The sequence below is a fragment of the Penicillium manginii genome (genome assembly GCF_028828005.1).
Source record: "Penicillium manginii strain IBT 31320 chromosome Unknown utg000006l:1.0-4164085.0:1.0-4166146.0, whole genome shotgun sequence".
Classification (NCBI taxonomy): domain Eukaryota; kingdom Fungi; phylum Ascomycota; class Eurotiomycetes; order Eurotiales; family Aspergillaceae; genus Penicillium; species Penicillium manginii.
The window spans coordinates 2,764,410-2,789,312 of record NW_026643107.1 but is presented as its reverse complement, the minus strand read 5'-3'; the positions used below and the strand labels follow the sequence as shown (position 1 = coordinate 2,789,312).

Below are 24,903 nucleotides of genomic sequence, written 5' to 3'. Positions count from 1 at the left end.
TCATCCATGGATATAGTTTACCTATTTTATCTCTCTCATTGAATAGATTGTCTATTGAGCACTAGCTGAAAACGGGGATTGCAAGGGAAATGAGATGGCGTATGGATTCATGAATCCAGACAAAGGATTACCATGGCCCGCCTCGGGTTCCTGAGGGTTCCTGACTAGCGGTATAGCAAGGCGAAACCGTGGTGGCCCTGCATCATTTTGTGCTCCTATTGGAATATTGGAATATACATATGAAGTGCAAATTATCCAATGTGGTGGGTGCTGTCATATCCACTCGCTATCTCAATCCAGGGTCCCCGATGTCGTGTACCAAAGAATAAGACGAGCACTCAATCTGCCCAATTTCCAGACCTGAGTTAAAGTGGGACGATCGTCCGAGAAGCCTTGCGAACCTGGATTTACTTAAATACAACATGATTTCAGCCCCGGACACCCCAGGCTCGACCCAGCGTGGCCAGCTGGATCCGAATCATCATGCCGGCTCGCCTCATTCTGGGGCTGAAAGGCTGAAACCGGTGGCCGTCCCAAGTTAATCAATGTGAAGAGAATAGGACCGTGCAGACGGAAAGCATTGGACCAGCCCGACAGCCCCGGTCAAAGCCAAGTTTCTTAGCGGCGCCGCCGTTATGGTGGGTAATCTCCCGGGTGGCCATTCATTGGTCCATCGCGACTCTGAAACTGAGTGGGCAAGGGGTGATTTAACCCCTTGGCACAACAATATGATGCGCCGTAATGCGATGGAGCCTGGATCCATTCGATCCCATCTCTTCCGTCCGATTGTGGTTTCAGGCTCCTGGTCCCCCTTCTGCCAGACACTGTCATGGCCATTCGAACCGTGTTTGTGTCCATTCAGGGTCCATCCATGTACGCGCGGCAGCTAGTGTCGCCGCTAAATGGAGAGCAACGACACTAGTGGAGTCACAGAATTGAAGATCCGCCCAGGGGGGGCTTTTTTACATCTTCTCGTCGTCACATCCAGGTCTGCGCCGAGTCCCACCGCTCCGAAGGTCCAGATGCCATGCCCAGACGCCAACGATCCCCAGACCGGAGAATAATTTGCACTTCATTTTGCCCAGCCTCTAGCAGGCCCTGAGAGGGGAAGTGACCAATCATCGAGTTGTATGAGTGGCATTGGAATGTAGAATGTCCCACGCCTGAGAGTGGCGGGAAGGGCAGGTTTGGTATGCGTGGAGGTTGGAGAATCAAAGCTGGACCTCATAAGTATGGAATTGAGGAACCGATCTCTATAGAAATCATCAGCAAAATCCTCTCGACCCAGCTTTAATCTCAGACACACGAAACCGAAAATCAGCCATTGAATCATTTGATCTCCCCCGATCCCATAAACTAATTAAACAATTCTTCCTCCAAATTGCCTTGGTTCACACGGGACCCACTCTCCTCCCCTTTCTCATTATCTCTCCCTTTCTACATTTACTACCTCCTTCCTCTCTTCTCTCCCTCGCTTTCTCTCTCCATCAATCTTCCCGCCGTCCATCTTCTTCTTCCCTCATTGAGAGAAGAGGTGTTCCGGCCCGTCATTCCTTTTTTTTGATCCAAAGAAACCTCCACACTCTTTCCCGTCCAACCACAGTCGATCTGTGGTTTGTTGACCCTTTCCGACTCTCTATCAACACGAACTTCCTGGGGAAGTTCCTATTTGTCGCCCTCTTACCTGATTTGTCCGATCTGTGATCTGTGATCTGCCTCCATATTCGCAATGCGCTCGAATCTGTTCCTCGCTGCTCTGGCAGCTGGGGCCGCCCACGCCTATGAGAAACGTGTCTACGTGACCGACTGGACTACCGTCACTGTTACCAAGACTGTCACTGCGCCCGCCGTCACTGAGACCGTCACCCCTGTTCAGCAAGTCCAGGTGGCCAACACCGTTCTCACCACCTCCACTGAAGCCCCCGCTATTGTGGAGACCAAGTCAACCTCCGACCTTGCCAAGAAGTCCACTGAGGCTGTCCCTGTCAACGAGCCTGCCACCACCCAGGCCGCTCAGGTTCAGCAGGAGCCTGCCACCTCTTATTTCTCCACCGCTTGGACTTCAACCTTTGAAGCTGCCTCATCTACCGAGCAGGCCCAGGCCCCGGCTTCGACCTCCTCGACCACCCAGGCCGCCGCCGCCTCGACCTCAAGTCCCGCTCTGCTCGGCAACCTGACCCCAGAGTACATTTCGAATGTTCTTCACAACCACAATGTCCACCGCACCAACCACTCGGTCACTGCGCTCGACTGGCATGACAATCTGTATACCGCCGCCAGGATCCTGGCCGAGCAATGCGTCTACAAGCACAACACGTAAGTATTTGTCGCGGCAGCTGTGTTGTAATTTTACCCCTCTTCGTATCATAGACTAACTCGTCCCTCTTACTAGCGACATTAATTCGAAAACCATTGGTAAATACGGTCAAAACATTGGTTATGGTGTCGCATACGGGGAGGTTGGTGAGATGATTACCAACCTGATGTACAACGACGAGATTAGTTATTACCCCGGCTACGGTACTGCCGACCCCGACATGTCTCAATTTGATAAATGGGGACACTTCTCCCAGATCGTCTGGAAGGGCACTACCCACGTCGCCTGCCACACCGAACCTTGCGACGGACTTGGGAATGTTGATGGTAGTGGAATCATTCCATTTACTGTCTGCAACTACGGACCCCCCCGGTAACTATGCAGGTGAATATGGTGACAATGTCCTTAAGCCTAGCGGCGAGGCCACCTACACTGCCTAAGAATACCTCGCACTCTATCACGAGAAGGAGATGGCTTGGAAAGTCTGGGAGTTACCACGCTCCAACCGCGAGTCTCTCGAGATGGTCTCGTGCGCATCAATGCCTCGTGAGAACACCTGATACAGTTGCATTCGCTGAATCTTGTCTTATCTTATTTTGTTTTTTATTTCTTCTCTTCTTCATACTTTCATGTCCAACCCGAATTGTCCGGGACTCTCCCAGGTGGCGATCGGCATCGGGTCACCGGCCCTCGGAGCCGACTGTAGTCTTTCTGGACTTATGTTGATTCTTCTTTCCGGGGGCTCCTGTATCTACGCTGGAGGTGCCCTTTGTTTCCCCTTCCTTGGGAGAGGGACATGCGGGTACCCATTTTCAATTGTGAATATTGTTATTTTTGACACGAAGTCCCCTAGCGTTCAACGGGCCACCTTACTGTGGATACAAAAACAAAATACAGATCAATGCGAATGTACTACTACTGATACTACTTGAACAAAAACAAACCTCCCTTGCTGATGTTGACAAGTCACGTGCCCGTAGCTCCCCCCGCACCTTCCGCTGGCCCGAGACGTCATTTCCCCCCACGACAAAAAAAGGGCGGGCTTTCGACCCGCTACATTCGTCGCTTGTGTCTGTTTCCTTCCGAGCTTCTGCATGATGCATCTTATCTAAACATTCTTACCGATCTTCCCTAGCCGAGTTCACTGCTCAGAAGCACTGCCTGAATTAGGTCGGGTGAGTTATTCCAAACCTCCATGGCCCTGGTGACTTTTCTGTCACGTATCACACACCCTCATCACCACCCACTACAACCCTCGGCTTTTTCTTTGTCAAAGATTTCTTCAAAGACTGTTCTTCGGTGACTCCCGATTGCAACTCGACTGATCGGCTCGGTTGGGCAGGGGTCCCCTATTTAGCTGGAATATTCTAACCTTACGCTTCTAGGCCTCATCCGTTGCTCCGGCGCTACTCCCCGCGTGCTGCCAATCCACATTTCGTCCTTTTCTGTCACTTATCGGTACGTCCTTTGCCCCGTGAGTAGTTAGCTCCCTTCAATCCGAAAGGGCTCCACCAATCCGCAGCGCGGGGCCCCGTGTGGTACCGATGAACTATATCATATATATGGCTGTCCTACTCCCCACATCGCTCGCTCCCCTGATGTCCTTGCCTTGCCTTGAACTAAATTTCGCACTTCTCTACCATCACGATTTTCTCAATGAATTAGTCCCAATGCCACCTTACTGCCTGCAAGATTGTCACTACTTCTACCGCACTGCCCTTCGTCTCCTGTCCATTCCGACTTGCCTCGCTAGCCGTTACGCTTGATCGGAAACACCATCCACTAACACCATGTCTTACTCATCGACAGCAGTTCGGTTCTTCACTTCTCCCAAACCGCTTGGGGCTGCGATGAACTCCGAGACCGCAAAGCAGCCTGGGTCCGAGCCCCAGGGTCACACGGTCGTGAGACCGACTGAACACGCTGGGGGCGAGCCGGTCGAACCACACACGCCAAAAATCCAAGGCTTGACCTTTGCAAACCAGGAGTCACTTCCAAAACTACCCATCCCGAGTCTTGAGGATACATGCCGCCGCCATCTTGATGCGCTTGCCGCGTTACAGACGCCCCGCGAACATGAGGATTCGAAGGCAGCTGTAAAGGACTTCCTGAAGACAGATGGGCCGCTGCTACAAGAACGACTGAAAAACTATGCTTCCTCCAAAACTAGTTTCATCGAGCAGTTCTGGTACGACTCTTACTTGAATTTCGACAGCTCGGTTGTCTTGAATCTCAACCCTTTCTTCCTCTTGGAGGACGACCCCACTCCGGCTCGCAATCATCAAGTGACCCGAGCTGCGTCGCTGGTTATTTCCGCTCTTTCATTCGTGCGCGCGGTGCGGAGGGAGGAGCTGCCTCCAGACACAGTGCGTGGGACACCTCTCTGCATGTACCAATACTCCCGACTTTTTGGAACGGCCCGTCTACCAACCGACAATGGCTGCGTTATCAGCCAAGATCCTGATGCCAAGCACATTGTCGTAATGTGTCGGGGGCAGTTCTACTGGTTCGATGTCCTTGATGACAACAGCGACTTGATCATGACCGAAAAGGATATTTCACTCAATTTGCATGTCATCATCGATGATGCCGCGCAGACACCCGTCCAAGAAGCTGCCAAAGGTGCCCTGGGCGTACTCAGTACAGAGAACCGCAAGGTATGGTCGGGACTTCGTGATATCATGACGAAGGATTCGGCATCAAACAACGCCGAGTGTCTCAATATCGTTGACACCGCTTTATTCATGCTGTGTCTCGACGACACGGAACCTTCTACCACAGCAGAGCTTTGCGCCAACATGCTCTGTGGTACCAGCGAGGTGATCAAAGGCGTGCAGGTGGGCACTTGCACAAATCGCTGGTATGACAAGCTGCAGATCATTGTTTGCAATAACGGCAGCGCTGGTATCAACTTCGAACATACCGGTGTAGATGGACACACTGTCCTGCGCTTCGCTAGTGACTTGTACACTGATACCATTCTCCGTTTTGCAAAAACCATCAATGGTCAGGCACCGAGTCTATGGGCAACAACCAGCCCGGACCCAGCTAAGCGTGACCCCCGCAGCTTCGGAAATGTCAGCACTACGCCTCGCAAGCTAGAATGGGATATGACGCCGGAGCTCAACATTGCCCTTCGTTTTGCCGAATCACATCTCTCAGACCTGCTCTACCAACATGAGTTCCAAGTTCTCGACTTTGAAGGCTATGGAAAAAACTTCATCACTTCCATGGGCTTCTCGCCAGACGCCTTTGTTCAAATGGCATTCCAAGCCGCCTACTATGGTCTCTATGGTCGAGTTGAAAACACCTACGAGCCCGCTATGACCAAATTCTTCCTCCACGGTCGCACCGAAGCCGTGCGTACCGTCACTCCCGAAACCTACGAATTTGTCAAGACCTTCTGGGGCGAGAACCCTGCTGAGGCTAAAATTGATGCCCTGCGAACTGCTGCTCAGCGCCACACGGCGATTACAAAGGATTGCTCCAAGGGCCAGGGCCAGGACCGCCACCTCTATGCACTCTATTGTCTTTGGCAGCGGTCTTTTGATGAAGGTTTCTTCCAGGATTCTAGCTCCACAGGCGGATACTCCAGCCCCAGCGACGGGCTCGACTCCCCAATTTCCCAGCCCTCTGAAGACGGCTACTCTTCTCCAAATGGCAGTAGTATCCGCGCAATGCGCAACGCAGCACCGCCCACGCCAGCTATTTTCAGCGACCCAGGCTGGGACAAGATTAACAACACCGTCCTATCAACCTCGAATTGCGGCAACCCATGTTTGCGCCACTTCGGGTTTGGCCCTACCTCTGCCGATGGATTCGGCATAGGCTACATCATCAAAGACGAGTCTATTTCCTTCTGTGCCTCGTCAAAACACAGACAAACCTCTCGCCTAATGCAAACCCTTGAATCATACCTTTTCGAAATGCGGAAGCTCCTCCGCGCATCCAATCGGAAGGCATCGAGTCCGAGAACAAGTCGGGCGCGTGAGACTGAGGCATTGGCTGAGCGGGTGCAAAGTGAATCGCAGCGTCGGGGACGCATTGTACGGCCTGGCGCGGGTGGAGCCGAGACGCCCACTACGACGACAGATAGTGCCGAGATTGAGGATGACGGCATGGGTGGATGTGAGTTCCCCCCCCTTCATTACTATCGTATATTATATGATTTCTTTGTGCGGTTGTGCTGACTTGATATATCCAGATGGTTTCTTCGATGCGGGTATGCTTCTTCACGCTCTGAAGGGCGTTAATGCGGAACGTGAACAAAGAGGCGAGAAGACGGAGAGAAAGAAATTTGTCGGCAAGAAGCTGCATTTGAATGAATACTAAGTGTAAGATGATCTATAGATGTGGTAGATACCGAGTTATGATATGAATGGATGCTTTCTATCTATTACGAATCTATGATATCCTCTGGCGAGTCTGGCTTGTAGCGTTGTGCGATGATCGTAAAGCATTAAACGCGGGATCAATGATCATTATGATCCGTCACAGCTAATACTAGTACACATTTCAACAAATACGGCCTCATACTAATGGATGGTAGTAGCTAGTGAAGTAGCTACTCTGTTGATAAATGTACACCCGATTCCTTAATTCAACTTGAATGATACTATACAACCCAGGCCCTCGAAGATCCTTTCAAGTACGGCGATGCTTAGCAAGATGTCTCCTCTTCATCATTGAGCTGCTCTTCATCATGCGCACACTCTGTGCATAGTCGCTCGTTCCGTGAGTAGGATCGCTATCAGTTGCATTCTCCGCTCCGCACACGGAACCCGCATTATAGTCGCCGAGGGGCCCATCAATACCAAAGAACTCCGACTTGGACGGATCTTTAAGCATGTTCTCCGCAGCCTCCGGTAGCCATCCATTGATGAAATCACCGTGGGAACAGTAGGAAGATCCACAGGAAAGCTCCAAAGGCGGCTGTCCCTCCCAACCATCAGGAAGAAGCTTACGAAGATCATAGCGAATGGAGAACCGCAGCTGCGGAATCCGATACATACCCTTCGGGCAGCGATTCTCTCCATATGTCGGAAAGTAATTGGGATTCTCGGAATACGCCGACTCGAGCGTGTCCGGATTGGCGCAGTCGTGGAAAAGAAGAAGCGTTTGCAGGTGTGTCGGGCAGGTCTTTGTTGGAAAAGCAGCGGTATTTGCGTCATACTCCTCTCCGTTTCCTTCGCAAAACCATTTAATTCCTGCGTTGCTGTCTAGCACATCTTGGGATTGGGCCGAGGCATTGCCGGCGACGTCCTTGTAGTTTTGCGGGATGGCGATCTCGGCTGAGTTTAGGTTCTCGTAATAGGCGCTGAAGCGCATGGGGGTTATGGCAGTGTGGTTACCATCCTGGACCAGGTATAGGGTTGGGATCCCTTTGTTGGGGTTAGAATCAATGGCTGGGCAAAGGGGTGGTTGGAAGATACGAACAGTAGGTTGAGAAGTCGTTGGGGTTGTCGGTGCTCGAGCAACCCTTTTGTAGTTCTGCGGATGTAGTGGTGTTGACAGTCACGGCGTCGGAGCCAAAGAAGCTATGCATATGGCTAGTGTACTGTCCTGGAAACACGATAGGGTCGATATTCTTGAACATGAATAGATCGGTGTTGGTGACGGTGTATGCTTGGGCCAGACCAGCTGCCCAAGTAGAGAAAAGAATGGAAGATCGCATCGTGGAGGTAGACTTCCAGAGTCAGTACCTAACTAAAAAAAATGACAGATCGAATACAATGAAAGGGAAATTTAGAAAGAAAGAGCATGTATTGCAGAATGAGACGAAGATAGAGAGAGTATTTAAGGGTCTAGCACATGGAAGGATCGCCAGACTTCAATAAGAAAGCAGCCCCGGCCAACCGGCGTCTGCGGTGGGCCTTTTTAATCAATTACAGTAAGCTATAAATGATGGCTGTTACAGAGGCCCTTTAAAAAGCAAGGATATTCAAGCGGCTCCTATCTAGCGGACCCCATATTAATCCACGTTGTTTCACCTTTGCTCGCTGGCGCTAAGCGAACGAGTTTGAAACGATACCCCCTTTTATTTGCCGAGAGGTTCGGCAAGATGATTTTGCGATTGAGTATGCCCAGCCCTAGAGTGGTAGTCAAGTTGAAATGGAATTTGATGCCCCCTAATATCAGTAGTAGTAGACTGCATGTCACTACAGAGAAGTTTAATTACAACTACTAGTAGTAGTACGGAGTACCCAGGTACCTGATTAGCTACCAATTTCTATCATATATAATGGACTACACTTCAAGTTTGTACCAGTAGTATGATTTTATAGAGTTGAACCTTAAAAATGGCGGGAATTACCATCCTTCTGAGTTTGGTTCCACCCTTCTAACGATGGTTCCACGCCTGTCCAAGTGGCAGACTAAAACCCCGTAACGGTGTTTGTTTTTTTGTCCGCCGGCTTGGCATTTAGAACTACCAGTGATGGCAAGGAAATGACCACATATTTTGAGATCAGAGTCTCGAATTCAGAAATCAACTATCGCCAGAAGTACGAAAAAAAAAACATTAATGTGAGTATAGGCTGAATGGTGCACATGTAAGCAATGACGGAGCCTCCAGTGTGGGGAACTCCGAGACCGGATAGCCGACTTGGGGAAATAACCTCGGGGAGATAGCCGTCTTCAAACCACCCTCACACTTCTCCAACTCTGCGAGCTCGAGGCGTGCCCATGCGAGTATTCCCTGGAATCGACCACTACATATAAAGATTCCTCGCCTCCTTTGCCTCAATTCTTCACAAGGCGGCCTCTCACCTCTCCAACAACCCCCCATGGCTCTGCGCTTATCCAGGCACGCGCCCCAGCTGCGCTGCTCCAGGTCATTCTCGACTTCTCCGCGCTCCACAAGATATGCCGATACACTGCCAAACTTGAAGATCGGAGCGCACACCCGAGTACTATTCCAAGGGTTCACAGGTGAGTTGTCGAACTCCTTGTACGGCGCTGGTTCATGCCCATGCTAATCCCTCCTCAGGACGACAAGCGACTGCCAATGTTAAAGAATCGCTGGAATGGGGCACGAATATTGTCGGCGGTGTCAAGCCTGGTGTTGAGGGTGAGCATCTGGGACTCCCTGTGTTCCCCTCTGTGAAGGTGGTATGTGTACTGCCCGCGGTCGATTGGACGTGCTAGACCCTATGATTGGAACGAACTAATGCCATTGGGCCCTTTTTAGGCACAAGAGAAATCCAAACCAGATGCCTCGGCAATATATGTCCCAGGAAACCAGACTGCACAGGCTATTGAAGAGGCAATCGAGGCAGAGATCCCGCTCGTCGTAGCTGTGGCTGAACACGTTCCCATTCACGATATCCTCCGAGTAGGTTTCATCACTGCTTATTCTTGATTGTCAACACTAATGGGATATTTCAGATTCATTCCATGCTGCAAACACAATCAAAAACCCGTCTCGTGGGCGCAAATTGTCCTGGCATAATATCCGCCATCGGCAAGTGCCGTATTGGCTTCCAGCCCCTTCCTTGCTTTGCCCCCGGAAATGTCGGCATTGTAGCCAAGTCAGGGACCCTGAGTTATGAAACCGTGGCATCGACAACCCGAGCTGGTCTCGGACAGAGTCTTTGCATCAGTATGGGCGGTGACGTGTTGGCCGGTACCAACTTCGTCGATGCGCTGAAAATCTTTGAACACGATGATGATACCCACGGAATTATTCTGGTTGGTGAGATTGGTGGCACTGCGGAGATGGATGCTGCGGAGTGGATCAAGGATTATCGAAAGCGAACTTCTAGTCCCAAGTATGACTGTCCCCTATCTCTTGTAGGAGTCTGCTGCTAACAAGTATAGACCTATCATGGCTCTCGTGGGAGGCCTAGAAGCGCCTGCCGGTCGAATTATGGGGCATGCTGGGGCTTGGGCGGCTCCTGGAGAGCCCGATGCGCAAACGAAATATAAGGCGCTAGAGCGGGCGGGCGCTGTCATGGTGAACCACCCAGAGAAGTTCGGCGAGGGTATGCGAGCTTTGCTGGGGGATGGTGGTATCCGACCTGGTGCTAGCGTGAGTTCAAAGTTGATTGCTTGCAAATCAGAGTTACTGACCTTGTTTAGACTATCTCGGGCACTGGCTCTGGAAAGCGTGGGTTTCACACTATGCGACGTGTCACTCCTGCTTCAAATCCAGCGGTCCAGCAGAAGCGAAACTTGTATATAAAACAATTCCAAGCATTCGATCTCTTGAAAGAGAAGAATGTGCTAGTCAACGGATCGCCTTATAAGTCCGACGCATCTATCTCGATCTCAGTTGACCGGACATCTCTTTCACCGTGCATTGTCGCTTCTCCAACCGCGGATTTCGATCCTGCTCAATCTCGCCGATTCCCCTTCGCTTATTCCCAGACCAACTTTGATGGACAGCACCTTATTACGCAGGTAACCTCACACCTAGGCCTTCCTGCCTCGGCGCAGAGCAGAGTTGCTGGCTTAGTCCAGGCACTGTGGGATATCTTCAGGGAGAAAGAAGCATTCGTTCTAGAGACACAGATTGGAACAGCGGCCAATGGAGGCCTCGAAGTCCACACCGCAAGGTTTGGGTTCGATGATGCTGCATTCCGCAGCTCGGGTCGACAGGAGGAAATTCACCGCTTGCGCAACATTGCCGAGGAAGTTCCAGCAGAGGTCGAGGCTGAAAAGGACGGAATTGTCTTCATCAAGTAGGAACAAGCGTCCCATGGATTCTTCAAACGTTCCAGTGCTGACTTGAACAGACTAGAGGGCGAAGGCAGCGTTGGCACGCTCGTCAATGGAGCCGGCCTCGCCATGAACACAGTCGACGCACTTACGATCCACGACGGCCACTGTGCAAATTTCCTTGATACCGGCGGCAAGGCCACCTCAGAAACGGTGAAGTCTTCTTTCCGCGTGATCTGCGCAGACCCCCGCGTAAAGGCCATTTTCGTGAATATTTTCGGCGGTCTGACGCGCTGCGATATGATCGCTGAGGGGATCATCCTTGCGTTCCGAGACCTGAATATGCAGGTACCCGTTGTGGTGCGGCTGCGTGGAACAAACGAAGAACTTGGCCAGAAGATGGTACGTCGACATAACCTGTCTTAAAGCTATGTTCATCTCTTTACTAATATGATTATTTGTAGATTGCCGAAAGTGGTCTGCCTCTGCATGCTTTTGACGGGTTTGAGGAGGCGGCTAAGAAGGTCATTTCGTTGACACAGTGAGACTGAGGATTTGCATCGTTGTAAATAGAAAAAATTACATACTTCTAGAACCAGAAATTATAGACATTCCAAGGAGTTCCCATTGATTGAATGTAAGACAGTCTTATTGGCGTATTCAGCCTCTTCTGCCATGTTTCTCTCGGTCATTGAAATTTTCCAGACAGCTCCGGGAATGCTGCAACATATTTACTTGTTTTGGCACAATGGTGGTTTTCGTGTTCCGGTATGCCTTTGTGTTCGTCGTAAGCTGTCTCGCCGTGCTTTGTTCTGGTCTCTAAGATCAAAGGTCCCACGTTCGCCTCGTGGCTTGTATTGAGCTCTACTACCACCAATGTTGGCTGTAGTAGAACGAACTTTAGTTAATTCTTGTAGATGTATCTCGTACTTAAATAGACCAAGCTCTCTCACATTGAGGAAATCATCTTCCACAATATGTCTTTTCAGTCTAATACAATTGATTATTTTACTTTCAGTATGATTTCGGATAAAGATTACGCCAGTTTTGAAAAGGAGGGAGCTCAACGACGACGATGGATCGAGAATCCCAATGAACCAGGCTGTTATATCTCCCGAGCCACGATGCCCCTTTCAGATCTAATGGACACCTACGAGATGAACGCCCCGGCATGCCATCGAGCCAAGGGGCCGAAAGCTCTTTTTGATCCTAGCGAGGGTCCCGAAGGGCAGCTATATCAAGCCTTCAACTGGGCTCATAAAGACATGCGATTTGCAGGATATGCAGAACACAATTATCTGGCCATCGCGGTAATGCGCAAGCCTGCCGACTCCTATTACGAGTTGCCGCCAATTTCCGAGGTCGCGAAGGCACTCTACGAGAAATACTTTGCCCTTGATGAACTTCAGTATATCGTCGTCAAAATGGTCGTTAACTACGAGACAAAGGGCTGTCTTGAAAAGTTTATACTTCCTAATCATCCGGCGGTGCCACATTTAGGTAGCCTCACCTTGAACGAGCTCGAGTCTGATGCCATTCTCGGTAGTCGTATCGGCAAAGTGGTTGCATATTTCGTTCTGGGCGCATTTGAGCGAGGAACTCGGCGTATTGAGCGCATTGTCTTTTGGCGAGATTCGGAGGGGCACCACCTGAGGTTTGATATTGGAAAAATTAAATAGAAACGAGAGGAACACCTAGGTCGGATGGAGAATAGATGGTTTCATTAGATGGATACATGGATAGAGCGCTAGAGAGAAGCTGGGCATGCATGGTATACATTATTTTTCTACTATTCAAGACATGATTTACGTACTAGTAGTATTCCTAGTTGTAACTAGTAGAAGTAGAATACTTAGCTCCCACTAGGCCAATGCATCAGTTTTCCCGAGATGTAGCGATACAGTGTTGAGCTAATTAGCATAGTATAATCCCTCTTATCTTTGGTTCAGTTTCTCAACAAAAAAAAGAAATTTAGAGCAGCCACCGAGAGGATAAAATGTCTCCTAGAATGAAATGGCAACTAATGCAGTGCCCACAAGTGTATGGCATGGATGACCAATCAGATGATGACGGGCGACGGCCACTCACAAATGGAACCGCCCCATCGTGGAAGCTCCGAGCTTCATTGCAAATTCCCACACTATCGCCCACCAGCATTCCACTTTCGACTCATCACTAGTTACGGCCATCTCTTGATCACATCAATCTCATCAATCACAATGCCTTCGCCGAGCCCCGACAACGCCGGGTCCGCGCGCAACTTTCCTACCGACCCGTCCGAATTCGATCGCGACCCACGCATCTCCTTCTCCAAGCTCGACAATAAATACATACTCGAAACCGATGACGGACAAGAGTTTGTATACGACAATGCCATCAAGCGATGGGTTCAATCGGTATGTCTGGCACACCACTGGCTGCGCGCTGCTCCGTTCCTATCGCGGAGCGCAAGTTGCGACAAGGGCAGACATCAGGGTCTCTATATTTCTAGCGCATAGATGCTAATCCTTTCTTGTCTTTAGGTCGATGAGGAACTCCTGCGCCAGCAACAAGAAGCATATAAAGTCGAAGGAGTAGAGGATGAGGAAATAAACCCTCGCGATCGAAAGAAGCGGAAGCATCAAGACGATGTAAGTTGCCTTGCACGCAGTTCCTCAAGGCCAGCGCTAACCTCGGACTCTCCTCATTATAGCCCAATTCGCAGAAGCCCAAGAAGCAGCGCGTTAACACGGCGGTATACGTCACCTCCATCCCACTCGAAGTCGAGCTTGACGAGATTCGGGATGTCTTTTCAAAATGCGGAGTCATCGCCGAGGAAATCGACAGTGGTCGCCCGCGGATCAAGATGTACAACGATGATGACGGAAAATTCAAGGGCGAGGTACTGGTAGTGTACTTCCGGCCGGAATCGGTCAATTTGGCGATTCAGATGCTGGACGAGACGGACTTTCGCCTCGGGCAGCAAGGGCCGCTTGGTCCTATGAGAGTACAGGCCGCCGACTTCTCATTTAAGAGTCAACAGGATGCTCCACCGAAGACAAATATGCGCGATAAAAAGAAGATCATTGAACGTACTCAGAGGTTGAATAGGTATGTAGTTCTTTTCGGTTGCTTTGGGTGGTCTCTTTTCATTTGCTAACTCGATCATAGCAAACTTGCTGATTGGGACGACGATGAGCCTTCAGCATTACCCGAAACGAACTCGCGATTTGAGAAGATCGTTATCTTAAAGCACATGTTTACTTTGGAAGAATTGGAGGTTCGTACATGTCTACGTCTCTTGGCAGGACCCCCCAAGTTTAAACTCACATTCATACTAACATTTTTACTGTAGGAGGATACTGCTGCAATCTTGGATATCAAGGAAGACATCCGAGAGGAATGCTCCAAGATTGGTGAAGTGACCAATGTGGTACTCTACGACAAAGAGCCGGAAGGTGTGGTGAGCGTTCGATTCGCCGAACCTGAATCTGCGCGGGAATGCGTCAAGAGTATGGATGGTCGATGGTTTGGCGGCATCCAGGTGGTAGCTTACATCTCTGAGGGACGTGAGAAATTTAAGAAGACCAATGAGCGACGGGCTGCTCTCGAGGATATGGCGGAGCGGGGCATTGATGCCGAGGATGAAGACGAGGCTCAACGGTTGGACGAGTTTGGAACCTGGTTAGAGAGTTCCAAGGGAGTGGAGAACGTTGCTAAGTAGGATGGATGTAGGATAGTATTGTGATCATGAATCAATCTGTACAACACAACCCGAGTAAACGGAGTATCAAAATCAAATCCAATTTTTCGTATAGTTCCGTAATATGGCTTACATAATTGTTTTGGGCAGGTTTTTTGGTTCGCACCGGGCGAACGCGGCGTGGTCCCGTGATGGAGAGCTAGGCCGAATCGGGCCTGCCCCCTCCCCCCTGAAGCGCCAAAGTTGTTGTTGATCCCCACGCACACACACCGCTCCATCTCTTCTCCTTTCCCATCTCCTTGGACTTTAGGTCGCCCTCTTCAACTGTTTCACCAGTCCTCTTTCCCGATACCAAACACCCCCCCAATACACAATGCGTGAGATTGTACGTCCTCTTCCCCCCCAAATTCAACGCGTCTTTGTTGTCCTACCCCTGAACGGACCCCCCACTTGTTCATCCTGCTAACTTGAGCTTTTTCCCAACATATAGGTTCACCTCCAGACCGGCCAGTGTGTAAGTGCACTTTCGAATAACACATCTCCTTCTTTTCCCTTTGAAAGGATACAATGATATATGATGGCTCGAGTCAAAAACTAAATGATATGTGGGGTTACAGGGTAACCAAATTGGTGCCGCTTTCTGGTACGTGCTGCAAAATTTGAATCATCAATTGTTGGGCACTCGAAGCAATATACTAACCAATTTTACAGGCAAACCATTGCCGGTGAGCACGGCCTTGATGGCGATGGACAGTGAGTTCTTTAGACAACCTTTTGATTTTCGAGAATGGCGGTCTGATATTTTTGGGCAGGTACAACGGTACTTCCGACCTCCAGCTGGAGCGCATGAACGTCTACTTCACCGAAGTAAGAGATCTCGACATCAATTCTACTGACGATTCTCATTCTGACTGGTCCCTTCTTTTCTCTTCAATAGGCTTCCGGTGACAAGTATGTTCCCCGTGCCGTTCTGGTCGATCTGGAGCCCGGTACCATGGACGCTGTCCGTGCCGGTCCTTTCGGCAAGCTCTTCCGCCCCGACAACTTCGTCTTCGGTCAGTCTGGTGCTGGTAACAACTGGGCTAAGGGTCACTACACCGAGGGTGCCGAGCTCGTCGACCAGGTCATCGACGTCGTCCGCCGTGAGGCCGAGGCTGCCGACTGCCTCCAGGGTTTCCAGATCACCCACTCCCTGGGTGGTGGTACCGGTGCCGGTATGGGTACGCTCCTGATCTCCAAGATCCGTGAGGAGTTCCCCGACCGTATGATGGCTACCTTCTCCGTTGTCCCCTCCCCCAAAGGTCTCCGACACCGTTGTCGAGCCTTACAACGCCACCCTGTCCGTCCACCAGCTGGTTGAGCACTCCGACGAGACCTTCTGTATCGATAACGAGGTATGCAAATATTACGCCTGAAATTGGTGGATGACGACTGGAAACTCACAAACCACTCTTCTAGGCTCTGTACGATATCTGCATGCGTACCCTCAAGCTGAGCCAGCCCTCCTACGGTGACCTGAACCACCTGGTCTCCGCCGTCATGTCCGGTGTCACCACCTCCCTCCGTTTCCCCGGTCAGCTCAACTCCGATCTCCGCAAGCTGGCTGTCAACATGGTTCCTTTCCCTCGTCTTCACTTCTTCATGGTCGGCTTCGCTCCCCTGACCAGCCGTAACGCCAATGCCTACCGCCAGGTTAGCGTTCCCGAGCTGACCCAGCAGATGTTCGACCCCAAGAACATGATGGCCGCCTCCGACTTCCGTAACGGCCGTTACCTCACCTGCTCCGCCCTGTTCCGCGGTAAGGTCTCCATGAAGGAGGTCGAGGACCAGATGCGCAGCATACAGACCAAGAACCAGAGCTACTTCGTTGAGTGGATCCCCAACAACGTCCAGACCGCCCTGTGCTCCGTTCCTCCCCGTGGCCTGCGCATGTCCTCCACCTTCGTTGGTAACAGCACCTCCATCCAGGAGCTGTTCAAGCGTATCGGCGACCAGTTCAGCGCCATGTTCCGCCGCAAGGCTTTCTTGCACTGGTACACTGGTGAGGGTATGGACGAGATGGAGTTCACTGAGGCTGAGAGCAACATGAACGATCTTGTCTCCGAGTACCAGCAGTACCAGGAGGCCTCCATCTCCGAGGGAGAGGAGGAGTACCTCGCTGAGGAGGCTGGTCTCGATGAGGAGATGTAAATTCAGTCTCCCACTGATCACCGGCTTTGAGATTTGCTCGCAGTAATACCCTTGTTAAGCCTACATTCTCTATCCTTCAGGCCGGCCTTCTCGGGCCTCGGCCGCGAACCCAAGTATTTTGTTTGAGCGCTCCTAATTTACCCTTTATTCTGTCTCTATTTTTCCTGTCTGTCGGTTCTTGGTGGTTACAGACTACCGGGCCAGAATAGCAAGCACATACTGGAAAAGCAATTGACGAAATGATTTTACTTTGGTCCTAGTTGACCAGCAAGATAAAAGACTTGTCCATATTGAAAACTTTTCCTTTGACTTATATTGGCTCAACTGCCTTCTCTCGACGTAAAATTGGCGTTATCAAGTAGAAATACTTTGAAACAGCTCCGCTTATAACGCAAACATTCTCCCATATGAAAGGCACCAAAACTGCAACCATGCATTGCCAACCACTGATCAGCGAACCATTCAGTGAAAGGGACACTTTCCCGTTCTGAATTCTTTCATTTCCGCCATGGCTTCATCCAGCTGCTTCCTCCCCTTTCCTTCGAAGTACTTAGGCCCGACATCCTGGATGTCATAGCCGGATGGGTAATATTTGTCGCCCTGGTCTCCGGGAACAGGATGACCCAGTGCCCATGTCAGCCAAGCCTCGGGCCCCCAGCGGTTCCAGAAAGTTGGTTTGACATAATAAGGGGCAGCCTCCCACTTAGTCAGGTAGAAACGGCCATTCTGGTCCGGCTCTTCGGTGAAAGATGCATAGCGCAAGGAGTACGGTCTTGGAGGAATCAGATAACGAAGTGTCCATTTTCGGATTGTCAAAGCACTCGAAAAGAGAGCGGAGAAGAAAGGGGCAGGAGCATCGTATCTGGGATTCAAGTCAGTCACAGCCTTGCTGATAATAAGCTCCAAACTTACAGCATGGCCTTCCGTAGCCGATCATCCATCATAAAAGAGACAAATTGCAGTCCGACAGGGTGAAGAATCTTCGGGAGCATATACACAATAACAGCCGTAGTCTGATCCGCCGTCTCGCGGTTCTTCTGATCAGGAACCATACATTTCTCTTCGTAGGCGGCGCTCCAGGCAGCGATCTCCTCGAGCCACTGCAGACCGTCCTGGAATCCCGTCGCGCCCGATGGTAACGCCGAATAGCTAATATCCAGCGCATCGCCAGCACTCTTCCAGAAAGTACCGATGGCACAACGCTCGAGATCGCTCAGGGTACGCCATTCGTACGTGTTGATGAAGCGGATGGGCTCTAGAGCGAAGAGCGCGAGCGTATACAGCATGTCGTCGTCGAGAATTTTGCCCGAGGCACGATATCCGCTGTGCAGAAAGCGCGTGCGGGCCAGGGAGATATATGCGCGCTGCGAGGTTGGGCTGTTCCCTACCATTTCCTGCACCAGGGCACTAGTGTCTGTGTAGCGCTTGAGCGAAGTCTCCGGGTTAGAAAACTGGCTAGTCTTGGTGAGGAGTCGTGAGATGGTCGGAATGCCATAGGTCTGCATACAAAGTCAGTATTGATTGACGCTAAGTCGTTGGGTGTATAGCGGGGGTATGATTTACTCTGAATAGAGCGAACTGCAGCGACTTGATGAAGATGAATGGAAACTCGAGCTGTGCGACGGCCTTTTGGATCTGGAAGGCGTGCTCATCGGTCATTTTGGCCATGTCTGCGCGGGTTTTATAAGGGTAGTCCCGGTGAAGCTGTCGCAGGCGGCGATATCGCAGCATCCGAGCGATGAGAGGGTATCCCAGCAAGAGGGGTAAGGCGTAAGGGATCCATTGACGCGGGGATGAATCCAAAATTGCACGAGCGATATCTGTCACCGGCTGAACGACGAGGAAGGTATCGTTGTCCATGGTGACGATACCTACTGCTAGTAAGCTTAGGAAAGGTCGAAAGTTGAAGAGATCCCCTTTTTAAAGTCGACCGCAGTCGGGTACGCCACGCCGCCTTTTATATGCTAGAGCAATGCATCAACCTCCAGTAACGAAATTAACTACTTCTGATTGCTCGGCCCCCCGACAAGATCGTCTAGCTCGGCTCGGGGCTTGCCGCTAAAATAGTTATTGTGGGTCTAGGAGGGTATAGTAAGTTGTTTCACTGGATGAGGGATCTGGTCATACAATGGCTAACCTATCGTGGATAGCACCATTCGCATGACCCCATCTGCAGCCTAGGGTTATGTACCAAGTAGGTATGGATGCACAAAGGGCTTTGGTCTCATGATAGTGCCTGCATAATTTTCTTTGGACTTGCTTTCAAGTTTTATTGTCTATCCTAGGGCCATGTGCATCGTCTCCACCATCCTTATATTCTGTTTCTTTTTACATGATAATACCGCCCCCATTTCTTTGCTCTCCAATAACATGCGAGATAGATATTTACTCCAAACTTTACCGGCCCAAATCGCGGGGTATCATCACTACACTATGCCGCGGACCGGGGTTGTCGGTTTCATATGCGATCGTACTAGTAGTACATCCGGCCATCCGAAGGCCAAATTGGACTTGAACATTCTTCTACCGGCCATACAGCGATAATTCGAGCATCCTCAGTGGAGGATACGCCAGCACTGTAAATCCGGCTCCCATCCAGATCCCGAGATCCGACCCATTCGTGAGCTGGGCGATGATACCACTGTAATATGATTGGTTCTAAAGAGTTATTCGTATTAGTTTTCGATCGATTGCCTATAGGGCCAAGACTAGAGAAACTTACCATGCCGAGGATCGCTCCAGCCCATCCGATCAAGAAACTGATAGCTGCAGCGATACCCTTGGGTAGCTTCTGGGGGTTATTCCATGCAGTCCAGTCATAACCGCTTTTCCTGCGAAATATCACATCTTCTTCCAGCACAATCATGAACCATATGATAACCCAATACCCGATCAATGGCAAGAAGCCCTTGAATATCTCATACAGGGAGTTGTGGCCGCCCATCGCACAGGCGGTATAAATGACTGTGCTGAGCGTGGTGAAGATCGGTCGTGGGACTCTTTGAAAAAACCCGCCGAGCATTTGAAAGTTCATACCCATGGAATATGAGCCGGGGGTGTTGCTGGCAATCAGGGCGAGCACATTGATCACGGCGCAAAATTTGCCAAATCCTCCGAGAGAATCATATGCCGTCATCAGCAGGCCGCCAGGGTCAGTTCCATACTTGAGAGCATATGTCGGGGAGCTTGCCACCATTGTCCCCAAGCCAACTCCCAGTACCAGAGTGATCACCATTGCTTGTCCACATCCAAGAACAGTCACAGCAAAAGTTCTCCAGCGCTTGACATGAGACGGGTAATAAACGTAATAATCGGCGGCTAGGGGAGCCCAAGAGAGACCAACTGAAAGACACAGGGAGAAAAACGAGATGCGTTTAGCATTTAGAACGGCCGTAGAGCTCTCCGTGCGAGTGCTGAAGTCGAAATGCGGGCCAGCAGATCCTACCATGACACACAAGACCATCAATTGGGGAAGCCATGCAACTCTGTATTTTGTCAGATCAGTGGGAACAATAACTGTTTGTGGGCTGCTTACCGCTCATAGATCTGGAAGATGCGCATTCCAAACATTGCCATTACCCAGCTTGAAAACGCCACAACGACAATTCCAATCAGAACTGAGAGATGGCCGCCGGTCACCTTGGACAGGATTTGGCCTCCGACAACGCAGTTCACCATACTATATCCGAGGTTGGTGAAAACATTAAGAATGCAGCAGACTTTGCTGGGGTAGTATCCCATGAAATAGCGAGAAACGATCTATCAGATGGATTAGCATATACAGCAGATGCATTGTGTTCCCGAGACTGACCAGGGTTCTGTTTCCACTCCGCGGTCCCCATGTGCTCATATACCCGATTGTCGAAGCTCCCACCAGATTTCCAAACACAGCGCACAAAGCTGCATCCTTGAAGCTGAGACCCAGTACCATTGTTCCCATCGACCCGACAATGATGTTATTCGTGGCCAGTGCCATGCTGAACCACATGAGCAACATGTGCAGGGTTGAAGATGCTGTCATTTCCTCACGCTCCTCGGGGAGTACGCGCTCAATGCCTTGTGATTCGACATTCTTGAGGCCTTGGATCCATCTGCGATATCTCGATTGCGGCTTGGTGTCGATTCCGGCATTTATTGCGCTCGAGGAGTCGTTATAAATTTCGAATGGGCTCACGCTGTGCAGGGAGGGTGATCCATGCGCCTTTTCAATATCTTCGGGCTTCATTCTTGGATTGTTCTTGGGCGGGAGTAGTAGATGTCTGAAGCTCGGTACAGTTTAATGACGGTAATGGCGATGATAGTTGATGATCAAGGTGCCTTCAGCACAAGCTATTGTACGAGACAGAGGTAGATAACCTCAATTCTTAGGTAGAGAAATGCCCTCCACGTTGATTGATAGCCGTTCTTAGGCCTGGTCCGAAAAGATTGGCGGGAATGGAGAATAATCGAACTCGAGGATGATGGTAGCTCCGGCATGATAGATATAGGAGAACTAACCTTAGTACCTAGTGCACACCCCTGTTACGGCGTAGGACCTGACATCACCCTGTGTCGGGGCTGGGTGTAACACCCGCACCTCACCACTTTGCTAGACATTCCTGAGCAAACAAGGACTCAGACTTCTTTGGGTAGCTCATCCGCAACCTGAACCAATAAACACGTCGACTTCCTCCCCCGCTCAACCAAAACATGCACTCAGGAACATTGCCGTGGATCCCCGATGTGGAGCAAAGAAGCTCTTGATATCATAGTCGATCTATCTGCGTGAAGTGGGACCTCCAACTCCCGTCAAAGGTTAATTATGACATTGTATCGGTCTTTGAAGTCCACCTCATGATGTTATCATGATGATACCAAATAGCGAGGGATAGACCCTTCTGACGGGAGCCATCGGAGGAGGTGTTTCGTAGCTAAGGCGACCCTGCTTTGCATGATCACCGCTTCGTTACCTATAGTGGGTGGGTCAGCATACTCTAAACCTCCGAAAATGCTCACACTGGAATGTGGCCCACGCAAGGAGAAGAGCTCCTCCCATCTTTTATACGGTGATCAGATGTGGGGGAAACAGGAGCTACGGCTGATCTGCTGGAGCTCTTTCTTTCCAACCAACGAGGCGACGAGGAAATGTTGGGTTCTGCTCATAGTCTCTCCTCCTTCCCCCGCCAATGATTCGTTCCAAATGACCTGTGCAAAGACACGTATGAAGGGATGAATATAGACATCGGAGAAAGCTAGCTTTTTACTTGAGGTTATACGCATGGCATCAGGCAGCTAGCTAGAAAAGGTAAAGCTCATTCGGCTCTTCACCATTCGGTCCCGCAGACCCGGTCACGCTGATATTTACACTTTATTAATCGAATCTAAACTTTGAACTCATTTGATGTGAATGATGGTTTATTTTCATCCATATTTTTAGCTTTCTTGCCTGAGTGCAGTTTTATGCATGGCCTCTTGGGCATGCCACCTAGAATGACTGGAACTGGCAGGAGGTCATCAATCCTGTTCCAGCATGGATAGCGAGAATCCTGAAGGCTGATTTTATTACGTAGTACGAACACTTCATTCAAAGAGCCATGACAAGAAACCGGAGACAAGCTTTCCGAAACTCCTTCCCTGCCCCACATGTTCTCCTGTTATGCATAGGGTCGGACGAAGCAAGTTCTGCTGTTCCTGCATGCTCGGCGACACGCGGCCGTTACTTGCACCGATGCCGATTTGATCTACCGGATGATCAACCGCATATCATTATCAGTTATCCCTGAGTCCATTAGCCAGCCTTCCGGTGCCTGGTTTTTGACATCCATCTACCTACCTTGTTGGGGGTCATTTGTGTGCTGGAAATATCCCTATCAGCCAGACTCCACTTGAAAAATCAGAATAAATTACCTTTCAGTGAGCCACACAAAGTAGGTGTGTAGTAGGTACTTTGAACGTAGAATTTGAGAATTTCAATGGAGTATAATACCACTAGTAACTGACAGTTATTTTGCTGAGAACACGGCAGTAAATAGTAATAGTACAAACTAGTAGTAGTAGTAGTAGTAGTAGTAGTAGTAGTAGTAGTAGTAGTAGTAGTAGTAGTAGTAGTAGTAGTAGTAGTAGTAGTAGTAGTATTTACACAAGCGGCCCGAGTAGGTTTGTATCACGAAAGGATCGATCCCCGTATATAATCAGAGGGAGATTTATTCATATCGATTCAATATTTGACGTGTCCGTATCTTGCAATAGCTTGCCCGAGAAGCAAGTTTCAGAAACACTGCCAAATATATAGTGAATGTTGGTTCCGATTCTGTATAAGTTTTGATAGAGTGCCGAAATTTGGCTCATATATGAACCAATTTGAATATTAGTACACAAATATGAGGTCTTTGGATTGTCATATACATGATTACCTAGGCATGAGGCGAGTTCCGTGGTTTCAAACCTTGAATCTAAATGCTTAAAGCTGCGGGAATCCACCTGGGGGGTAGTATTGAGGACTGTCAACAGTCTGTTCATTTAGGTTAGTAATTAGCTCCAAAGGCCACATCCGACTAAGTTAAAGCCTTCATTAAAACAACTCATATACTAGTACTAGTATGCTTTCAGTCCTGAAAACAGTTCTAAAGGTATATTTTGATCATCTTTTGTCATCCATAATTAGATGCCGAAGTCCTTGTTTATCCCATATATCTAGCAATTTTCCCGTTCATCCTAACCATCTTGTGTTCTCAGTCACTGTTTCGATATTGTCCCACCAAATTCAACCTTCTAGCAATAATGACGACTTGAACGGGGCTCAATATGGACAGCTGAGTGTTTGATTCCTTTCATTTAATCTCTTCTCGGTCTTTGCCGTGTTTGTTCCCTTGCCCTGCTAGAGACTAACCTCGATTTCTGTTGGCTGCCCCGCAACCCTTCTCATGTAGTTCACTTGCCCTGAAGGCACCTGGTAGCTCTAATTTCCTTTTCTGGGTCCATTAACGAAGCTGATGCTCTATTTCATCCACTCAAAATGATCTCACCCTCTTTCCTTTCCCCAATGTCTCACCATACCCGCCTCCACGCCTCATTCTTTTACCACCATGAACGACGCAAAAGAAGAAAGACTCTGGGAGCTCCTGGGAATTTACCACAGCCGCGTCCGTGACTCCATAATTCTCTCTCTTTTCAAAGTGATGGAGGAAACAAAGTTGTTGACTATGCGCATCAATCGGCGCGGGGTTCGAGAAATCCTGCAGCCAGGCATACTCCTCCACAAACAACAAATGCCTTCTCAAGTTCAAGCCCTCATGCTTCGAGATCCCAAGGAATGCCTTGATTCTCTTTCCAGGATTGCCCAGCTTTGCAAGAGAAGCACGTTCCGGGTCTGGAAGTACTACAAGGATATGGCGACCCGCATGCTTCACCAGGAGAAGATCATCTTCGTCGCCCCGGATGGCGGAAGATCAAAACACATTCCTCTCTCCTACTTCGTGACGAATAAGCGTGCCCTCTACCGTGACGGTACCGTTGATGAGAGACATTTAAGTTATGAGCTGTTCGTGGATAAGTTGGTGCAATTCTGCGGCTACGATCCCTCTACCCACGACCTCAGTCTCTGGCACGTGGAGCCTGGATCTCAATCACGACCACAGGAGGCCAATGATGTTACCGATCCCGATCGTTGGATATCAGCTATGATCGAAGAGCAGAATATGCTGCAAAGCTCAAAGACACCGCTGGTGTTCTATGTTGCCGAGCTGGACCGTACGTCTACACCCACCCTTCTACAAGAGCTGTCAAACTAACAGAGCATCTAGCAATCTACCGCGGTCAGGGTTATGCATCTTAGATGCACACTCGTCCACGGGCAATAAACGGGAGGGAAACCTTCCAGTCGTGTCGCTTTTTTACCTTCGTCGCGACGGATACGGCGCATTAGACTCTACAATGGGGGAATTGAAGACTTCGCTTCAGTACCTTGGGCTTGGAATCCGACGAGAGAATATCAGAGAAGGGACGATACCCATGAAACTATGGACAGCGAGCAGAATCACTTAATCTCATTATCTCTATTCCAAGAAATCTAAACACG

General features: G+C 49.9%; 8 protein-coding genes across 8 annotated transcripts; 6 read left to right on the top strand and 2 right to left on the bottom strand.

The window, feature by feature from the left end:
- Window positions 1-1,729: 1,729 nt before the first annotated feature.
- N7533_009413 (CAP domain-containing protein) lies at window positions 1,730-2,693 on the top strand (the record flags this gene model as incomplete). Its single annotated transcript, XM_057106063.1, has 2 exons — window positions 1,730-2,316; window positions 2,393-2,693. The coding sequence occupies 2 exons, from the start codon at window positions 1,730-1,732 to the stop codon at window positions 2,691-2,693; spliced, it is 888 nt and encodes a 295-aa protein (XP_056957512.1).
- A 1,414-nt stretch (window positions 2,694-4,107) lies between these two features.
- Window positions 4,108-11,520, top strand: N7533_009412 (ATP-grasp fold subdomain 2; the record flags this gene model as incomplete). Its single annotated transcript, XM_057106062.1, has 10 exons — window positions 4,108-6,445; window positions 6,522-6,616; window positions 9,040-9,247; window positions 9,306-9,427; window positions 9,507-9,650; window positions 9,704-10,086; window positions 10,136-10,346; window positions 10,397-10,998; window positions 11,053-11,377; window positions 11,440-11,520. 10 exons carry the CDS (start codon window positions 4,108-4,110, stop codon window positions 11,518-11,520), a joined length of 4,509 nt encoding a protein of 1,502 aa, XP_056957511.1.
- Window positions 11,521-11,994: 474 nt separating this feature from the next.
- Window positions 11,995-12,654, top strand: N7533_009411 (uncharacterized protein; the record flags this gene model as incomplete). The annotated part of the gene is made up of 1 exon (XM_057106061.1): window positions 11,995-12,654. The coding sequence occupies one exon, from the start codon at window positions 11,995-11,997 to the stop codon at window positions 12,652-12,654; it is 660 nt and encodes a 219-aa protein (XP_056957510.1).
- A 540-nt stretch (window positions 12,655-13,194) lies between these two features.
- On the top strand, window positions 13,195-14,678 carry N7533_009410 (U2 snRNP complex subunit CUS2; the record flags this gene model as incomplete). The annotated part of the gene is made up of 5 exons (XM_057106060.1): window positions 13,195-13,371; window positions 13,498-13,605; window positions 13,668-14,065; window positions 14,126-14,234; window positions 14,310-14,678. The coding sequence occupies 5 exons, from the start codon at window positions 13,195-13,197 to the stop codon at window positions 14,676-14,678; spliced, it is 1,161 nt and encodes a 386-aa protein (XP_056957509.1).
- A 352-nt stretch (window positions 14,679-15,030) lies between these two features.
- Window positions 15,031-16,847, top strand: N7533_009409 (beta-tubulin; the record flags this gene model as incomplete). The annotated part of the gene is made up of 7 exons (XM_057106059.1): window positions 15,031-15,042; window positions 15,148-15,171; window positions 15,275-15,300; window positions 15,369-15,410; window positions 15,470-15,524; window positions 15,595-15,996; window positions 16,116-16,847. The coding sequence occupies 7 exons, from the start codon at window positions 15,031-15,033 to the stop codon at window positions 16,845-16,847; spliced, it is 1,293 nt and encodes a 430-aa protein (XP_056957508.1).
- Window positions 16,848-17,309: 462 nt separating this feature from the next.
- N7533_009408 (uncharacterized protein) lies at window positions 17,310-18,707 on the bottom strand (the record flags this gene model as incomplete). Its single annotated transcript, XM_057106058.1, has 3 exons — window positions 17,310-17,709; window positions 17,760-18,346; window positions 18,411-18,707. 3 exons carry the CDS (start codon window positions 18,705-18,707, stop codon window positions 17,310-17,312), a joined length of 1,284 nt encoding a protein of 427 aa, XP_056957507.1.
- A 663-nt stretch (window positions 18,708-19,370) lies between these two features.
- Window positions 19,371-21,084, bottom strand: N7533_009407 (purine-cytosine permease family protein; the record flags this gene model as incomplete). Its single annotated transcript, XM_057106057.1, has 4 exons — window positions 19,371-19,505; window positions 19,570-20,332; window positions 20,383-20,606; window positions 20,659-21,084. Coding segments are annotated over 4 exons (1,548 nt in total), but the record flags the coding sequence as incomplete, so codon positions are not given.
- Window positions 21,085-23,911: 2,827 nt separating this feature from the next.
- Window positions 23,912-24,616, top strand: N7533_009406 (uncharacterized protein; the record flags this gene model as incomplete). Its single annotated transcript, XM_057106056.1, has 1 exon — window positions 23,912-24,616. The coding sequence occupies one exon, from the start codon at window positions 23,912-23,914 to the stop codon at window positions 24,614-24,616; it is 705 nt and encodes a 234-aa protein (XP_056957505.1).
- Window positions 24,617-24,903: the final 287 nt, after the last annotated feature.